This window comes from Gambusia affinis, linkage group LG08 (genome assembly GCF_019740435.1).
Source record: "Gambusia affinis linkage group LG08, SWU_Gaff_1.0, whole genome shotgun sequence".
Classification (NCBI taxonomy): domain Eukaryota; kingdom Metazoa; phylum Chordata; class Actinopteri; order Cyprinodontiformes; family Poeciliidae; genus Gambusia; species Gambusia affinis.
The window spans coordinates 12,387,636-12,404,989 of record NC_057875.1 but is presented as its reverse complement, the minus strand read 5'-3'; the positions used below and the strand labels follow the sequence as shown (position 1 = coordinate 12,404,989).

The window sequence follows — 17,354 nt, the reverse complement described above, 5'->3', positions numbered from 1 at the left end:
AACAATATGGAAATCACACATCATGTTCCGATAGCAAAACATTTTGAATTCCTTGCCACTGATATTATGCATGCCCTATTCAAAGGGAGTGCTTCAAAAGATAAACTTCAGTTCCTGATGAGGCAATATATCAAAACAGTGTGACAGGAACATGCAGCCAGAACTACAATTGAAGGATATTTAAGTGCTACAAAAGGCCCAGTAAAGGTCCAGATCTGAACAAAACTCAGTGTCTGTTCTACTTGTACCTTGAAACCTCTGTCTTTAGATGTGCAAAGCTGTGGAAGAAATTGCAGCTAAAGTTGGTAAAGTATTGACTCAGTATTGACTCACTTGGGGAAAAACTTGGAAAACCAGTTACTGTTTTCCTTTCACTTCACAGTTGTGCATGACTTTGTATCAGGTTGTCGCATAAAATCCGAATAAAATAGTTCACAAAATGTGAGAATGCATGCCATGTGGAAATCTCACACATCATGCATTTAGCACGCCTCACACAATGAGCTTAGAGCCCAGGAGTGAGTGCATACAACTGAGAGCAGCCATCAACATGTAAATATGAGACATCCTTACACTTTGAAGCACACACACTGTGTGTACGTTCACACTACATCACCCCCTGCGTGGAGAATGACAAGCTCTTTCGGAGGGATGACCCTCTCTTCATGCTGTTTGTCTATGGGGTCACGTCCTGCCCTCTAACCTCTGACCCCTCACCTTTGACCTGGATCTGTCAGGCACCAGACACCAGCCCTGAGCCGACAGCTCCCAAAGCCCACTGACCCTGAAAGCTGAGAGAGTGGAAGCCGCAGAGAGAGGCAAACACAGAGCTTTGACCATTTACCTTTCGTAGAGGGGAGGCGGTGTGCACGCAGCAAGAAATTAGCGTTTTACCTACTCAAAGAGGTCAGCGCAGATAAGGTCAAACAGGAAAAGAAAACATTACTCTCCTTTATAAAAAATGAGAAGAAAAATGATATAAAAAAAAAAGGATTTTAGATTAAGCAGGAAGAACGGAAAGAAGGTGGGGAATGAGATGAGAAGATAAACATGGTTGAACCTCACTGGTAGGGGTCACACTCTGCCTGAGGAGACAGGTGCCTCAAGATTAGCCTCCACATTAATAGCCCTTTACATGCTCACGCTCACACATACACACCCCCACACGCACACGCCCGCACACACACCCAACTCTCCCTGCACACACTCACATGAACACACGCAGGCACACGCCTGCACACTGCAACCTGGTCCTTGCAGAACTTCTATACTACAGGGACGGAGAACTCGTGAGAACACAACTCTGATTCTCATATCCTATTTATACATCCTTTGTTGTACATTACAATCCTATTTAGTGTGCCCTGTTTCTTACACAATCCTATTTATGGACTCAATTCCACCCCACAGTCTCTTTCCACTCACAAATCCTATTTGTGTGCCCCCTACCTCCCGTATGCAGGTGCCATCCATCCAAATGGCTGCCCACTGTGTGTGTAAGCTGCGACTCAAATGAGAGAGTGTGTATTTGTGTGGTAATGTAACTCTGAAATTGGAGTGCTCCATGTGGGAATAGGAGAAACACTGTTGTTGGACTCTACATCAGTCAGTTGTTCTATGGGGCAACCAGAACGAAAAAAGTACTTTTTAAGAATAATTTGTCTTCCTCTTTAACACAAAGCAGGATTATCGAGGTGACATTGCAAGTACTTGCCCTTTGCTGCTTTCTCTGTTATCTGATGTAACACCTCACACATCCCCTTCTTAATATGTACAAATTGTCCACGAGCAAAGATGAGTGTCTGCGTCTTCTGTCCCATCCGATTTGCACCTGTCCTGCTGACAGGCTTCCTATCCCTTATTAGTGTGTTTAAACAGGACAAAGTGCCTGTCTACATCACAGGCCTGTCTCCACCTGACTCTTCTACCTGTCACTCATCCGGTATTATGAAAGCACACTTATTCTGTTTGAAGAAAGGAGATGAAAGGAGAACAGTAGTCAGGGAACTGGTCGGCCTGACAGGCCAGATTAGAGTTGCCCATCCCAGAGAAAGCTGTGTGAGGAAACAGAGCGAATGGCGAGGATGTTCCTGCCTGTCTGGATTAGAGGGGTAAATGAAAGGTGTGGGCAGTGCAAAGGTCTCTGCCGGTCTTTATTAGCAGAAACAAGGTGTTGCATTGCAGAGAGTCATCTAACTGTCTTCATTACAAACCCGGGTGCTATTTTTTAACTTTGGGCCAAACAACATGTATCTTGCTCTAATGATGAACCAGCGATATTAAAAACGAAACATCTCTTCACGATGTGGCATATTAGCTGGCAGAGCACAGGATGAAACAAATCTCTGTTCTGCTGTTCTTGTAAAGTGTCCCGCAAAAGTATTCACTCCCACTTCAATGTTTTCACATGGTGCAAGCATGCTGTAAAGTTATAAGCACACATTTTATTGTATTGTATTGGGATTTGATGTGCTTCACAAACACAAATGAATGGAAAAGTGTGGAGTAAAACAAAAAACGAAAAAAACTAATTTCTTCATTTTTTGCAAATTAAAATCTGGAATGTTTGAAATCCATTTGGACTCAGCACTGTTTACACTTTAAAATGTGACCAAGTGCCTTCAGAAGTTGTAGACAAAACCCACCTGAGTGCAATTTAAAATCAGTGTTATTTCAGATGTTCAGTGAATGCCTCTGAGGTTTGTTAGAGAACATTAGTAAACACAGGAAATAATGAAGACCAAGGAATGCAGCAGTCAGGTTGGGAGGTAAAGCCAGAGAGAAGCTTAAAGCAGTGTTAGGCTAAAATACAGAAAACCCGAAAACTGTTTAGTTAATCATTTGAAAGTGTAAAGACTATGACACAACTGCAAACCTACACAGACATAGCTGTGCAACAAGCCATGAATATCGAACACAGCAAAAATGTAAAAGAAGACGCACTGATTCGATGAGACCAAAACGACGTAGGATGAGGAAGAGGTTTTGCAACATCATATTGTGGAGTCGCCTTTTTTTATCAGCTATAAGGAAATATTATCTTTTTACAAATAAAAGCCTGAGAAGTATGCTGCACATTTCATTTAAGCCCTCTTTACTTTGATTACTGTAGAGAAAATCCATTGCAATTAACTTTGGAAGTCTTTTAAGAACATCTTTTAAAGCCGTGCATAATTTTCCTCTGCTTCAAAATTATATCCTAATTTGTGCTGTTAAATTGCACAGAATCTTAATAAAAGACACACATTTTTTGGGGCTGTTAACAAACATTGCAAACTTCACAGGGTGTGAATACTTATGCATGGCACTTCATTTCAACTAAATTGTACACACTGGTGGACTGAATCAAGTTGATATCGATGCTCTGCTCCAGTTTTACCCAAAGGATTTAAAACAAGTGATATATGACGTCTCCCATTTGGCAGACATTTTTATCCAAAGCCGGCAGCAGAGTGAAATAGTGTGACTGAGCAGAATTTATTAATCATTCAATTAACTAAATGTTCCCCCCTTGATACAGTTCAGATGAATAGAGCGTCGGTCTCTAATGCAATCCAATTCTCAGCACACCTCGGGAGAGAGAGGCTGAGAACTTTCCCACCCTACAACTCTTTAATTTTTCTCACCCTCTCAATACTTTTCTTTTCCTGCATCGCTCACTGCCTCATGTTTTTGTCACATTCTGTTTTTTTTTTTTTTTTTTTTTTTTTTTATTTTACTTCTCAAAGCAACAGTTTAATCAGTGTGTTGTCTTTGTCTTTTCCCTCTCAGAGCCTCTGTTCTCCCTCCTCAGATAGAGCCTTCTTCTGTGTCTTTGGACCTGACTGGTAAAGACAGTCGGGTCAGCCGATTGTATCAGACTATCTGGCCAGTTCAACCATAAATTACCTGCAGCTAACAAAGCGTGTTGCTGTAACTATTACACAGGCAGTCAAAGTCACCCCGACCCACTCTGAACAGTAACACCTCCTCACACTATGTGAATGCAGGGGAAGGGGAATCGGACAAAATGACTAAACTTAGGTTGCAAACAAATATGATACAATCAAGTCATAACATAATTTTATCATTTGCTTCAAAATGAGTTGATACAATGCCACAAGATAATTGGATGCAATTTACCTATGTGTGTGTGTTTTTTAAGTTTTTCAGATATAGTTTTTGTCATATGGAGTCTGAATGCAGAGCACTTATAACATTATTCCCTACCCTCCCTGCGATTGTGACTGAGTTTTGATAAACTAAATAACTCAAGCTGCAGGTAGGATACTAACTGCACAAAGTCCAACATCCAACACCAGATTAAAAATTGTATTAAGAATTACAACACTGCTGCTCATCACTGTAGAGATATGATGCATCCATCCATTTCTGAACACATGTATATAATGTGTCATTAGAAGTAAAACAGTTTCATTATTCCACCAATCCCGACAATAACTGCGTTGCATTTGCATGCCACTGGAAATTGTTAATTTGTGTGAGTGGTGCAGCAGCTGTTGTCGCAGCATTTTACGCTGTTCCTGTTTGTTTAACTGTTCTGTGCATTACAAAAGCTGTGGCTCTCCCTCTGTCTATGTTACCAGCTAATTGAGAGCATGTTCTGTGCTGCAGCCCTGCCCTGGAGGTTAGTGTTGGCACACACACACACACTGTACCAGGACAAATGAGAATCCACCCCACCATCTGCCCAAGAGAGACACTCTGCTACCCTCTCTTTGTCCAGCTACCCTTGTTCTCTGACTCTTTTTTATTCTTTTTGTCTAATTTCCGTTCCTTCACGTTTTTAGCTTCTTCTCCCACACAACTTATTCTTCTTTCCATTTAATTTGAGTCAGTGTACCCACACCTTGATTCTTGTTTGTCTCTCTACCTCTCAGTTTACCTGTGCTACCTGTCTCAGTCCAGTGACTGAGGCCGGTGGGAGGTGTGTTTGTGTAGTGAGGTGCAGACCAGTCATGTTTCAGTGCTACAGTATTACGACCACAGACTTTCAGGATGTTCTGTGGGTGCAATCCATAGGGACTGACACAAAAGGTGACCCCTGGTTGGTAACCTTGGAGAACAACTTTATTAAAATGAATTTGAGTAGAGGGGCCATCCTGACAGCAGCATAATTACATCGCGGAGCATCAGCACTAATTTATGCAGCCTGCATTCAACCGGTCAGAAGTGCCGAGATGGGGTCAGCATGGACCCACAGAGAAACACACTCACACAGTTTCACAAGAACAGTATGCCACAAACACACGCACAGCACATCGTCATTGACATAAAAGTGGCCTAATGTAATTAGGATAGTCAAATACAATTATCTGCCTCACTTTAGGAAAGAAACAATTTTATGTACTTCATAGACAAACATTTTTGTTCTTTAAAAATAAATACAAAAAGTTCTGTGGGTAATGTAAAGTGAGACTATTGCTCAGCATTTGCTTGTGCTAAATGACAAATTATGTTCGTGCCGAACAATACTTGAAGTACAAATTTCCTTTAAAAAACTTAGCAGACTGAACAAAATTAGAAACTCGAAGATGTGCAGGAATATTATTGTATTATTGTATGACAGTCAATATGTGTCATTTTTGACAGTTTTTGGAAATGTAACAAAACATGAAGCCTATATTAATGAAAAGGTACTACCAATGAAGTGCCCACAGTTCTAATTTTAATCTGCCCTTTCCAACTTTGACAGATTTGTGCAGTCGTGAAGCTGATTCACATCTTAATCTGGGAAGGTCTAAACAGCTGTTGCTCAAGTCCATTAAAACTGCTTGAGGAGGTTCAGCTCCTTGGAAGAAATAATTCTGAGGTACTTTTTCATTAAAAAATGATGAAAATTATATGCTAACATTAGTAATAATAAAGTAAGTTCAAATATTTTACTGTGATCTTGTTTAATCATTTTATGCTCTTAAAGATGCAATTAATTTTGATGATTCGCAAAGACTTCTGGACTTGTTAACTGAACAAAATCAATTTTGGCTAAAAAATTAGATGATGTTTCACTTTGTTGCTACTTTTTAGGGTTTTTCTGGTTGTTACAAACAAAATAAAACAAACGTAAAGCTGGAATCAGTGAGGATAGGGGACAAGACTGGAAAGGAACTGGACAACTTTCAGGGTGTAAAAGGTGATGACAAGAGGTGTGAACTGACGACATAGATATAAGTTACACCACTGTAACCATTTTGACCAAGGGCACACTAATCTTTCCCATTAGCAGATCTCTCAGACTCTCATAACGTTACTGCTAGCTGCTCTCCTGTGACGTGCTGCTGGTTTGTGTGTGTGTTAGAGAGAAGATGAGTTAGTGAGAGAGAGTGTGTGTGTGTGCGAATGAAAGAATACTTTGTCTCTCTGTATGTGTATATGTGTGCATAATGACAGTTCAGCTCGTTGCTCTACTGTGAAAATGACACGTTCCTGCCAAATTAATATCATTACTATCAGAGTTTAATGGGCCAGTGCTGCCTTCTTATTTAAAACAGAACATCTCTCTGTCTCTCTCTCTCTCTCTCAGCCCCCACCATGAGGAAACGGGTGGCAGGAGAATTGGTGCTTCAAGGAAGTAACTGAGCAATTTAGATTACCTGAAAGTGGTGTTTTCCAGCCACCTTGGTTAGACAAGAAATATGTACATACAGTAAGTTTGTGAATAAAGAAATGTGTAGCACATAACACAGCCTGTACTTTCCTTTAGCTTCTTTTCTGGAATCGACTTGGTACCTTCACAAACTAAAAGGTTACTCTCAGGAATTTGTCCAGTATATACTTCTCAGAAACTTGCCACTTTCTCCAGGAAAGTACATGAAGTACTTGCTTAATGCATTCTGGAACTTAGCCAGTACTTTTTAGGGCTCTCCAGTTGCTTTTCTGGAAAATGTACTGGTTTTCCTAAATTCTCGAATGGATTTTCTGGAACTTAGAAGTTTCTTTGGGGAACTTATCAAGTTTTTTTTCAGGACTTATTGAATATTTTATTTGAACATATTCATTTTTTCCTAGAAAACAAATACCAAGCACTATCCATATAACTTAGATGTTATTTTCTGGTAGTTAACAAGTTGTTTTCTGAAAATTTGAGGTTACATTTGGGAATTCACCAGATACTTTCAGCAGTTCAACAGGTACTCTCCTGGACCCTACTGGATAGAAACTGTCCCAGAACTATGTAAGAGGTTGTTTTCTGGTACTTTTCAAAAGTACCTTGTAAATTTGCGTGGGAGAACCTGGCAAAGTATTTTATGATGAATTATTTCATTATGAACTTGGTTACTGAAAGCAGTGTAGTCAGTAGGTTCAGAAAGATTCAGTGAACATATCCTCAAAGTTCTGAAAAATTACATATTTTGTCTCAGATGTTAAGGTTAAAGGACACAAATTGTGCTTGAAAGATTGTATATGGATTGTATTTTCCTTTTCAACTTTTCAAAGAGTTTGTTTTTGGTTGATGTTTATTTTTGTCTCCATTGAATACATTTACCTGACCATACTCTTGATGCTTTCTTCTCAAAGTTTGTGCACTTACTGTATAGCGATTATAGATTAAAATAAAATTTTTTGACATTGTATACTCAGTATTTGTCACTGCTGAGTGCATGTTTTTGAGTGACGGCTCCAATCATCTCCGCTATTATACAGTAAAGAAAAACAGCTTAGTTTGTGCTTTAACGGTGTGTGGGGGAGGATTTTTGCATGCAGCTCTTGGGTGTTTGGTTCTCAAGTGCGTCCTCTCTCATAATATGCGTGTTTTATTTCAGTATTCCTTTGTGGTCGGTGGTTTTTACAGCTTTACTTGCACCTTTAAAGCAGCTGTATGTACAGCAGAAGCATTCTGTTGAGGTGTCATCCTTCATTCAGAGTCAGCACTGTGATAATGAGTAGATTCGGAGATACACTCTACGGGCTGCCAGTGAATGTAGGCATACGCGTGGTTATGTTTGGACGTCTGTGCATATTTACACAGTCTGCGTATATGTGGATATATCTATTGCACACTGCGCTGCCTGTATGTGTCGATGCACACACCTGACTCTGTATGTGTGTGAGAGATTTTCAGTGTGTGAATATGTCAGGCTGCCGCAGGAGACCAATTAGCTGCTGCATCAGTGAAGAGGTGAGCATAGACACACCTGTGTGTGGCCCTATTACACCAGCTCATCACACACTCACATACCGACACACAGACAGCATTGCTGTGCTCATAATAGAAATATACTGACAGTTACAGTACGTTGACCATATGGAGTAATGACTTCACCGTGTCAAACTGTCAGCCGTGAGTCACCAGCATGCCTTATTTCAACTGCATGTTACTATCTTAACAAACTTTTGTGATTTATAGGTTATCTTGGTGCTGCTGAATGCTTGTCATTAGCTATATGTACTTTACAACTGAAAAATCCCTGACCTTAAACTACATGCCTGGTAGCATTCATATACAGGTGTGTTGCACTGATGCAATTAGGTGAGAGCGAAAAGGCAGATCACAGCCAATAAAGCAGCCAGTCCTCTTCATGTATAATTCAGATCTTTTATGGTGGGCTACGCACCCATATGGAAATCCTAAAGGAGGACTAAGGCCATTTCCAGGCAGAAAAAAAAAAGCCCCTTTAAAAGCTAATCCCTGCGCCAGAGTCCCACACTTTTTACTGTTCCTTTTTTAATGAATAGGTGTCCAATAAGGCCTTTTATTGTCTTAGCATATGTTGCTTTTATTAGGGGAAAATAATTAGGTTGTGCGTATCCCTTTGGAAGTCCTCTCAGGATAAAAATGAGATAGTTTCACAGTCGTTGCGCAAGTCCTTCTGATTCCCCATCATTTTCCCCTTGGATGCCTTGTGTCCTGTCGCCCTTACCTTCTCTCCTGCCTGCTTTTCTGCTCCTTCTCTTTGTCCCTTCTGTCTCCTTAATGTTCCCCTCCTCCTCTTGTCCTTTGCATTCCCTCCACTTCATTTCTCACTTCCTCTTCTATTGTTTCCTTAAACACGATGGTGGGGGTGGCGGTGGTGGTGGTGGTGGAGGTGGGGGGAGGGGGGGTGCATTAAATGTATGCAGCAATGTCGCACTGGGCTGCACATTTCCACACGCATGTAACAGATGAACAATCACCGTGTGGCAGGAGGCTGTTGATGACTGACACTATGTTGATCTTATCAGGTGCAAACTGGGTAAGTAGAGGGCCGCAGAGAGAAAGGGAGAGTAATCGTGCTTTGGCAGGTGGTGGTGGGGGGTGCTTTGTGTTGTGTTCCTGTCACTCCTGCAGAGTTTCCCCCTCTGCTCCTTCCTCTCTCTTTCTCATCCTCTACTACATCACTCCGCTTGCCTAGAAATGAAGACTGGCAACAAGGCTCATCTGTGATCTGGGACACCAGGGAAAGGGATCCATTTACCTCAAAGATGTCATACTGTAATCGTTTACCCCTGAGACCTCTGTTACAGAAACACGGTATGCCCGGTCATGTAAGTTATGGGCCAGGGGAGATGGGGCTGCAGGCGAATAAGGATCTGGAGATAGTTGATGGAAAAGAAGGAGCCGAGCTAAAATGCAGAAGGGCAAGGCAGGCAGACAGAGAGATTGAACCTCATGATGAAGTAAAGCTCTGAGAACCATGCGGGTGGGAGGAGGCTGGTCCTTCTATATTGCCCTTAATGCTCCTCAGGGGAGCGTGCTGCCTTTAGGTGAGTATTAGCCGTCCGCCTGTGGGCTAATGGACAGACGAAATATAGTTTAGTCCATACAGATGACCGGAGGTAGACTAATCACTGGGGAGACCTGTGATGAAGAGGTTTTGAGCTTTTGACCAAGCCAGTTCTGGGGCTGGCTGAGGTAAATAAAGGGACTGAGGCGCTTCCTTATGGACCAAAAGAAAAGTAATACTAATATTTGGTCAAATTGCCTCTAGCAAATCACAAATGTATTTCTGCATGTAGACATGATGGGAGCATTGCTCTCTGCTCTTCCCCACCACTCTGCACTCATCTGACCAAGCGACCTCCTTCTATTGCTCAAGAGTCCGATCTGTTCCTGATTAGTCTCACTAAGCAGTGGTTTTCTTAAGGCTGCACAGCTGTTCAGTCCCAATTCCAAGTCAATCCCTTTAGTTGTCTTCGGTGGGTGTATACTGAAGGGCTCTGCATGGTCAAGCCGAACTGTCAAAATCAGTTCTCATTGTTGTAGCTATGTGACAAAAATCACGTTGTTTTGTTCTCAGTCTCGTGTCGTCGGCTTCTTCTTGTCACAAGCCCCCTGGCAAACTTTTCCAGCACACGTGGTAAAACACAATGACGTGCACTGCAGCGGGATGAGGAGCTCGGCTCTGTGTGTCTTTTTACCGTGAAAAGTTTGTGTAAAAACAAACATTGAAACACCACAAGACCACACTTTGACGGTTCAACTTTGGTCCGACCATGTTGGGCCTTTTCTGTGTTCCTGATTATTTTTTGTAGGGTAAATGATGCACCCTTCAGGTTTCACGACGACATTGCCAGATTAATTCCCTAAAAAACATACCTGGCTGAAATTTTCCACCTGCACAAATGTTGTCCTCAGAAAGCTTAAAGAAATGTTGATTTCAATCATATTCAATGATTGCAAAAGTGTCTGGCTTTCATGAAGCAAATTCTAAATATTTTGAATTTCATTATAAACTTTTTTGAAGCATGAACCCAAAAAATGAAACATTTTGAGTCACACTGACCAAAAGTGCTAACATGCTATCCTAATCTGATCTTTGGTGTACCACAGTCGGGGTCACCGAGGCCGCCTCAGATTCACTGCCGAGTGTCAGGGTGCTTTCTAAAGTGTGTGTGGAGGTGTTGTGAGTGCTAATCTCTTTTCATCTTGGTTGAGTGGGCAAGCTGAATGGATGGACAGCTTGTTTATCTGAGAGGGGACCGCATTACCCAGGATTCCTACCACAGCAAGGCCAGGCACGCTCAGCTGAGCTGTCAGCTTGCAGAGGGCTTCCCATGGCTGAGGCAAACATGGATATGCACTTAGGTTTGCTTTCAGTGATTATTTATTAAATGTAAAATATCTTTAGCACAGATTAAAAATCAGACACTTCCATATATCTTAAACATCACAGGTTGGGAAAGAGAAAAAAATAAAAAACATTCCTGAAACAGAATCACAATCAGATCAGAGTCCCACTTAGAGGGTAGCTACTCCACGAGGCCGGGCAGAGGGCTGAACCAAAAACTGCACTCCTCCTAAACCCTCCACTGAGGCTGAAAACCAGGTATGGCTTTAACTAACACATACTGCAGCCATATTACACCTAATGTTAGAAAATAACTTATTTCACCAACTTTAGAATTTCCTTTTTGTTGATGAGGAGAAAAAACATGTCATTTTCAGGACACTTTTATTCAGATTTTGAATAAAAGTAGGAAAACAGCACTTGATTATTGTTTCTGTAAGCTTGCCAAGATCAAAATAAGTTTTCATAAAAAAACCCAAAAAACTCCCTACTGCATATGCAACGGGCGTTGACATGGCAAGCATGGACGTTTGCTGTAATGATCTGCAGTTGGTGCCATGAAGCAGCTTCCAAAACTGCGTCGTAGGCATGGATCGCTCTGCCAGCTTTAGTGCTGCCGCTGAACTGGAGTGCCATCACAGGGGTCAGCTGTTAAAAGCCGCCCCTATCTTGTGTCTCTCGCTCTCTCTCTCTGTCCTCTGCCTCAACCCTCGCCACTGGACAAATGCCAACTTGACAACAACTGACACAGATGGTGAGCAGAAACACAGGACAGGCAATGGAAGAGAACCACCCACAGGAGTAAGAAAACAGGAAGACTCTACACACACTGTCCAAGAGAGGATATTGCCTGACAATAATATCAACTCATTTATTTATTTATTTATTTTTATTTTTTTTACCTTTTTTATTTAACTCTTTTACCTTTTTTCTACGTTTTTTGTTTTTACTTTTCTTTCAGCGCATGCTATGTGAGGATTTAGGGATTATAAAAGTACCTGAAAGAACTGCAAGGTTTTCCGCATGCATCGACTTTGGTATTTACAAGTTTGTATGTACAGGCCAAAACCAGACTGCTCTACAGAGATGGCTTATTTACACTCAGGTCGGAGGGAGAGGTCAATGCTGTAACTACAGATGTGAAGGGTCAAAGGGGTCACATGCATAGGGCCAGAGAAAGCTTGTACAGCTGAGTACAACTCTGATGACGAAGAGACAAAACGAAACATGGCAAATGTAAGAATACTGATTATTTAACGACAAAGCATCTTACCCGTGCACCTTTTTGCTTTGCGAATACACTCAGTATGACTTCTAGTTATTGCTCAACGCTTTATTAGGACATTTCTATTGCCAGTCCATGACATGAGGTTATTGGATATTGGGTCAATATTTTGATTGGAAGACTTGGATCTGGTCCCAGAGCTGTTCCACAGCTATAGTGCTGAATTCAACGGTAATGCAGGCTTGTACTGCTCACCAAAAAAACACTGTTACTGCAGGGTATATTTCCTTAGTAACAGCGTTTATTATCCACAAAAAGCAGATATTCACAGAAGTAGTTTACACAGAACCTGCTGTCAGGTCTTTTTCTATCCTACTCTTTTGGTTTGCTGTCTTGCTGTAATCTATCTTCTGCTTTTGCATATTGTTAAGTTTTTGGATTCATTTGGGCGCACATTTTCTGTCACTTTGTCTTCTGTCCTTAGATTATTAATCTTTGCGTATGATGACGTACTTAAGACTCTGAACTGTTGGGTTCATTGTAATGCTCCAGATGTTCAAACTGTATTTTATTCAGCATATTTAACTTAATTTCTTTCAGTGCTTTGCAAAAGACACATACCTTTTCACAATGTGAATGTTTTTCACATTTTGTCACATTACTGACTTTCAACATTTTAAAAATTGCAAATCTGAAAATCTGATGAAGTAACATGCACTGGTTTTAGCCCGCTTTACTTGGATATCCATAAATAAAATGTTATCCAAGCAATTACCATCAGAAGTTACTGATGTGGTAAAACTGAAATTGCATCTGGGGCATCATCGTGAGGAGATGATCCTCATAGTGAAACATGGGAATGTCAATGTAATGCTTTTCTTCAGCAAAGAGGCAGGAACCCCAAATCATAAACCCAGAGCTACAGTAGATTGGTTCAGATCAAAGCAAATTCATGTGTCAGAAATGACCAGTAAAGGTCCAATTTGAGGATTTTTGGCAGAGCTAAAAACTCATATTCACATATTCTCTCCATACAACTTTGTGTTAATTTATCAAAGAAAAACGCATTAAAGTTTAAGGTTATTATAAAATGACAAATATTAAAAAGGTTCAAGAGATGTGGATACTTTTGCATGTTGCTGTAACTCTTCAGCTGCAATTAAAGCTTTGTTCTTATCTGTTGAAGAAATTATTTGGGGTGACCAGAGTAAAATGTTTTAGGTTGTCAGCTGTCAGCAGGCTGCTTGTTCAGAAAATGGTCTTTTCATTGAGGAACCTTTTTTTTCTCGCTATTCTACACAAATCTTAAATCTCTCATTTGTTCAGCTTTAAACCTTCCCTGAATTGATCTCGAGTTCAAGTTCACAGCTTTTGTTGGAAAAGAGCAAAACACCAAGGATGTTTCTCAGAAAAGTACTGTAGTTACACAAGGTAATGATTAACATTTAGCTGAAGAAGATAAAAACACACCGAAGGTTTGCAGTCTGCTAAATTTACAGACCTCATCTACACTTAGAGATGTGCTAGAAATGGCTACTCTTTACCTTCTGTTTTGATTTCTTCATGTCTTTCTTCTCTTTTCAGTCATGAGCAGTTACTCGCGTGTGCCATAAATGCACATAGGAATGCATTTCTGTGCAAAAAGAAGTGTAAAAGATTTTTGTTCATGCTGCCCGTACTTCTACCTCACACACATCTTACCTATCCTATAGGCAAATGCACATACACAATGATAAATGGCTGTGGTGGGTGGCTAAGCATGTTAATGCCTAATCTCATCAGCCTTATCTCTTACAGAGGTCACAAGATCAAGTGGTGTGGGGCTGAGCTAAACACCAAGAAGATTGTATAAGCAGTCTATGTAATAGTTTATCTGGCATGAACTGCACTGCTGCACTCTGGGTTTGCTTTCCAAAGAATGTAAAATCCAGATCCTAAAAGTTTCATTTGAAATTGTTGCTGTAGTAGTGTTTGGTAATTAAGCGCTCAGAAAGCCAACCGAGTTCAAGGTGCGTCAGCAACTCAAAGCCCTGCAGCGCCGGACTCCTCTATCAAGTTTGAAAGCGGTTTTGCTTCTCAGACGAGCTAAATCAGATGCCCTCGGTGAGGGAGATGAGTTAGACCGAGCGCTTGTGAACCTGTAACTCAGAGACTTTGCTTGGCATTTAAGCGGCTTTGATATGGTGACATGTGACGTGGACGAAGTTATCGCCTGGCTGGCAGGTGAGACAGACAGCGGCCCACAGAGAGATGCAGCCGTTTCATCTGCTGTTTACCAGCTCGCTCATCACACACCGCTTCAAACACGCTCGGTCTGCTGCTGCTAGTGCTGCAACGTTGTGGGGTCGCATCCTTGTGGATCTGAACACACAACTTACAGGAGGGGGTTGTCTGTGAGCTAGTTTGTTTCTATTGATTAAATAAGTAAAAAAAAAAAAAATCCTCTTCCTGTTTTGTTTATTGCATGTGCATTTTGCACATATTTATTTTTAAAAACAGAATCTTTTCACTTCATGTGTATTAGGCTCACAGCTGCTTTATGAAGCTGTTCAAACAGTTGGCATGTAACGCGTCTCCATTATGCATGCGTGTATATATCTGCGTGTTTGACTATTGCACATATGGGCTCGTCTCGGTGCGTGCCAGTGCTCTGTGCTAAAACTCTCATCACTCTCATCGGGAGATAAAGTGGGCAAGCCATTTCATGTGGTCGTACAGAAGTCGTCTCCAGCCTCGGGTGTTTCGCAGGGAAGCTGTCACAGCAGCTTTTAGCCGGAGCCGCAACATGAAAGATCCCTCTTTGAGCAGTCGGGTTATGTGTGTAATTCTCTCTGACGTGTTTATTCAACTTTCATTTTCAAATGTCACAGAAATCTCTCCCCCCACCACCACCTCTAAGAATATCCCCGCTAATTACCGCCTGAAAGGACATGGTGTGTTAGAAAACTTAGCAGGTTGCGCCCATACACCCCTTCAGTTTTCAGAAACAACATAAAACTCTGTGAGTTTCTGAGTTTAAGACTTTATGATGCTCATAAATAAATGTACTTAGAGAAAATTAGTGAAGAAGCTTTCTGGTGTGTGTGTGTGCGTGTGCGTGTGTGTGTGTGTGTGTCCTTACAGGAAAAAAATGCTCTTTTTTTTCTATAAGTAACTGACTTATAACTAAGATACAGAATTATTCTTGCATAATTTCCAACACTTACATTTAAGTTTAAAAGCCTGGTTCCACCGCTGTACACATAGTGTGAAAATATACATCTTCATTTCCACTGAAACCTATTTTTGTGTTATTTACATAAAAGCTGCATTTTCAGTGGCAATTCCCATCCAGACTGGAGATGCTTTTACCCTTTCCCACTGTGTCTGTGTATCTGGAATTTTCACACAGAAGTGCTGTACATGCCAGGTAGAGAAGTAAATAAACAAATAAATATATGTACACTGATATATGTACAGTTATGTTTATACGAGGCAGTCCTCATGGGCTGAGAGAAGGGTGAGACAGCTTGTGTGTGAAAGTCTTTTTATTTATTTTTTTCCTGTGGCCACTCAGTCCTGCTGTCTCCTCTTCCGGACTCCCTGCATGTATGCGTTTATCTCATAAAAGATGTCTGGATGCTGCTTGTATCCGCCTTTCAGCCTTTCTCTGGACAGGACACCTCTGAATGTCTGTGTGCGAGTAGATGAGTTCTCCATGTTTTGTCTCCTCCTGCAGGATGAACCCAACTCAGTCGTCTCAGTGCCACTTATTGTGTCCTTTTTTTTCTTTCTTTCCTTCTTTTTCCGTCTACAGCAACAAGGTGCCGCCACCACGGTGTACTGCGCGGTGGCCCCAGAGCTGGAGGGGTTGGGCGGCATGTACTTCAACAACTGCTTCCGCTGCCAGCCGTCCAACCAAGCCCAGGATCTGAGCAGCGCCGCCGGCCTGTGGGAGCTGAGTGAGCGCCTGGTTGCAGAGCCATCAGTCGGGATCCAGTCCCTCTAACGGACTGAGATCCAGGATGGTGTGAGGAAGAAGTCAAAGAGGAGGCTGTTGATGTTGACTTGGGGGTGAACTTAATAAAAGACTCTGACTGCACTATACAAAAACTGCCAAACCGCAGAGGTCTGCATGGATATGTCACATCACTACAGGGCTAAAACACGCTACATACACAGTAAGGAGGGGGTTTCATTTACAGTTTAAATTCAGGTGTAACTTTCTTTTGTTACTTTACAGTAGGAAGTAGAGAACTTAGAAAGAATAGTTATTTTTTATCTCCTGTCGTCTTGTAACCCTTTGACCACACAAAGTTCATGAGTAAGCATAGAGTCGGATTGCAGCTATGGCGCTATATAAGAAATATCATCTACCAATTGAATGTCTTTGTATCAATTTGGTGATAGACTTTGGTGCAGATATTTCTGCCGAGATATGGAGTCTAACTGTTTGAGAAATAAAAAGTAGAGAGCATAGGACCCTTACGAATATATAAACACGCTAGAGGTATGTGTCTTATGACTATTTACATTATTCTGCAATAATTTAATCTTTATCAGTGTCCTTACTTGTTGTCTGTACAGTATTTACATCCACCTGATTTGCAGAGGGCGTCCTAATTTTCTTCTTGGGATGGTTTAGTTTCTGTACTAAATCTGAATTACAATTTGGAGATTTATGGAATGATATTTTACCACTATGTAAGAGTCATATTTACAAATACCAGGATCTTTCGTTTTCCCTGTGTCTCCTCTTGCTGTTGTACGAGAATTTGCGATTTCAGTTTGTTGTTTTGTTTTTAAATTGTAATCTTTAGTGTCGAGCCTCTGTATTTGGGTTGGGTTGTCCTGAAGCCGCTGGGAGGGCGAGTCGCTTTTGAGACATTGTGCTTCATGGCAGTCCAGGTGCCGTAGGTTGTTCATAAAACAGCATTCCAGTGTCATAATATCTGAAATTAAAAGAAGAAAGGGAAAAAAATAAACATGGGAAAACATTCAACAAATCCATGTTCTTGTTTTTCATACAAAATTCTAAAATTACGTTCATGTGTAGGCTGTTAGTGGGTGATATTTGTGTAGGAAGGTGAGGAATAATATATCAGTGTTATACACTCTAGTACACATTAGATGCAAGCAATCACATTATTAAATCTTTAGAT

At 41.1% G+C, this 17,354-nt stretch overlaps 2 protein-coding genes across 2 annotated transcripts in view; one reads left to right on the top strand and one right to left on the bottom strand.

Moving 5' to 3' along the window:
• wwox (WW domain containing oxidoreductase) overlaps nt 1-17,198 on the top strand; it is a 150,813-nt gene extending 133,615 nt beyond the window's left edge. Inside the window, exon 9 of the mRNA XM_044124166.1 lies at nt 16,010-17,198. Coding sequence (XP_043980101.1) covers nt 16,010-16,201 — 192 coding nt within the window. The 3' untranslated portion in view covers nt 16,202-17,198. The remainder of the gene's footprint in view (nt 1-16,009) is intronic.
• The window catches only part of LOC122835268 (transcription factor Maf), a 48,050-nt gene continuing 47,709 nt past the window's right edge, over nt 17,014-17,354 (bottom strand). Inside the window, exon 3 of the mRNA XM_044124167.1 lies at nt 17,014-17,144. The gene's annotated coding sequence lies outside the window, so the exon portion shown is untranslated. The remainder of the gene's footprint in view (nt 17,145-17,354) is intronic.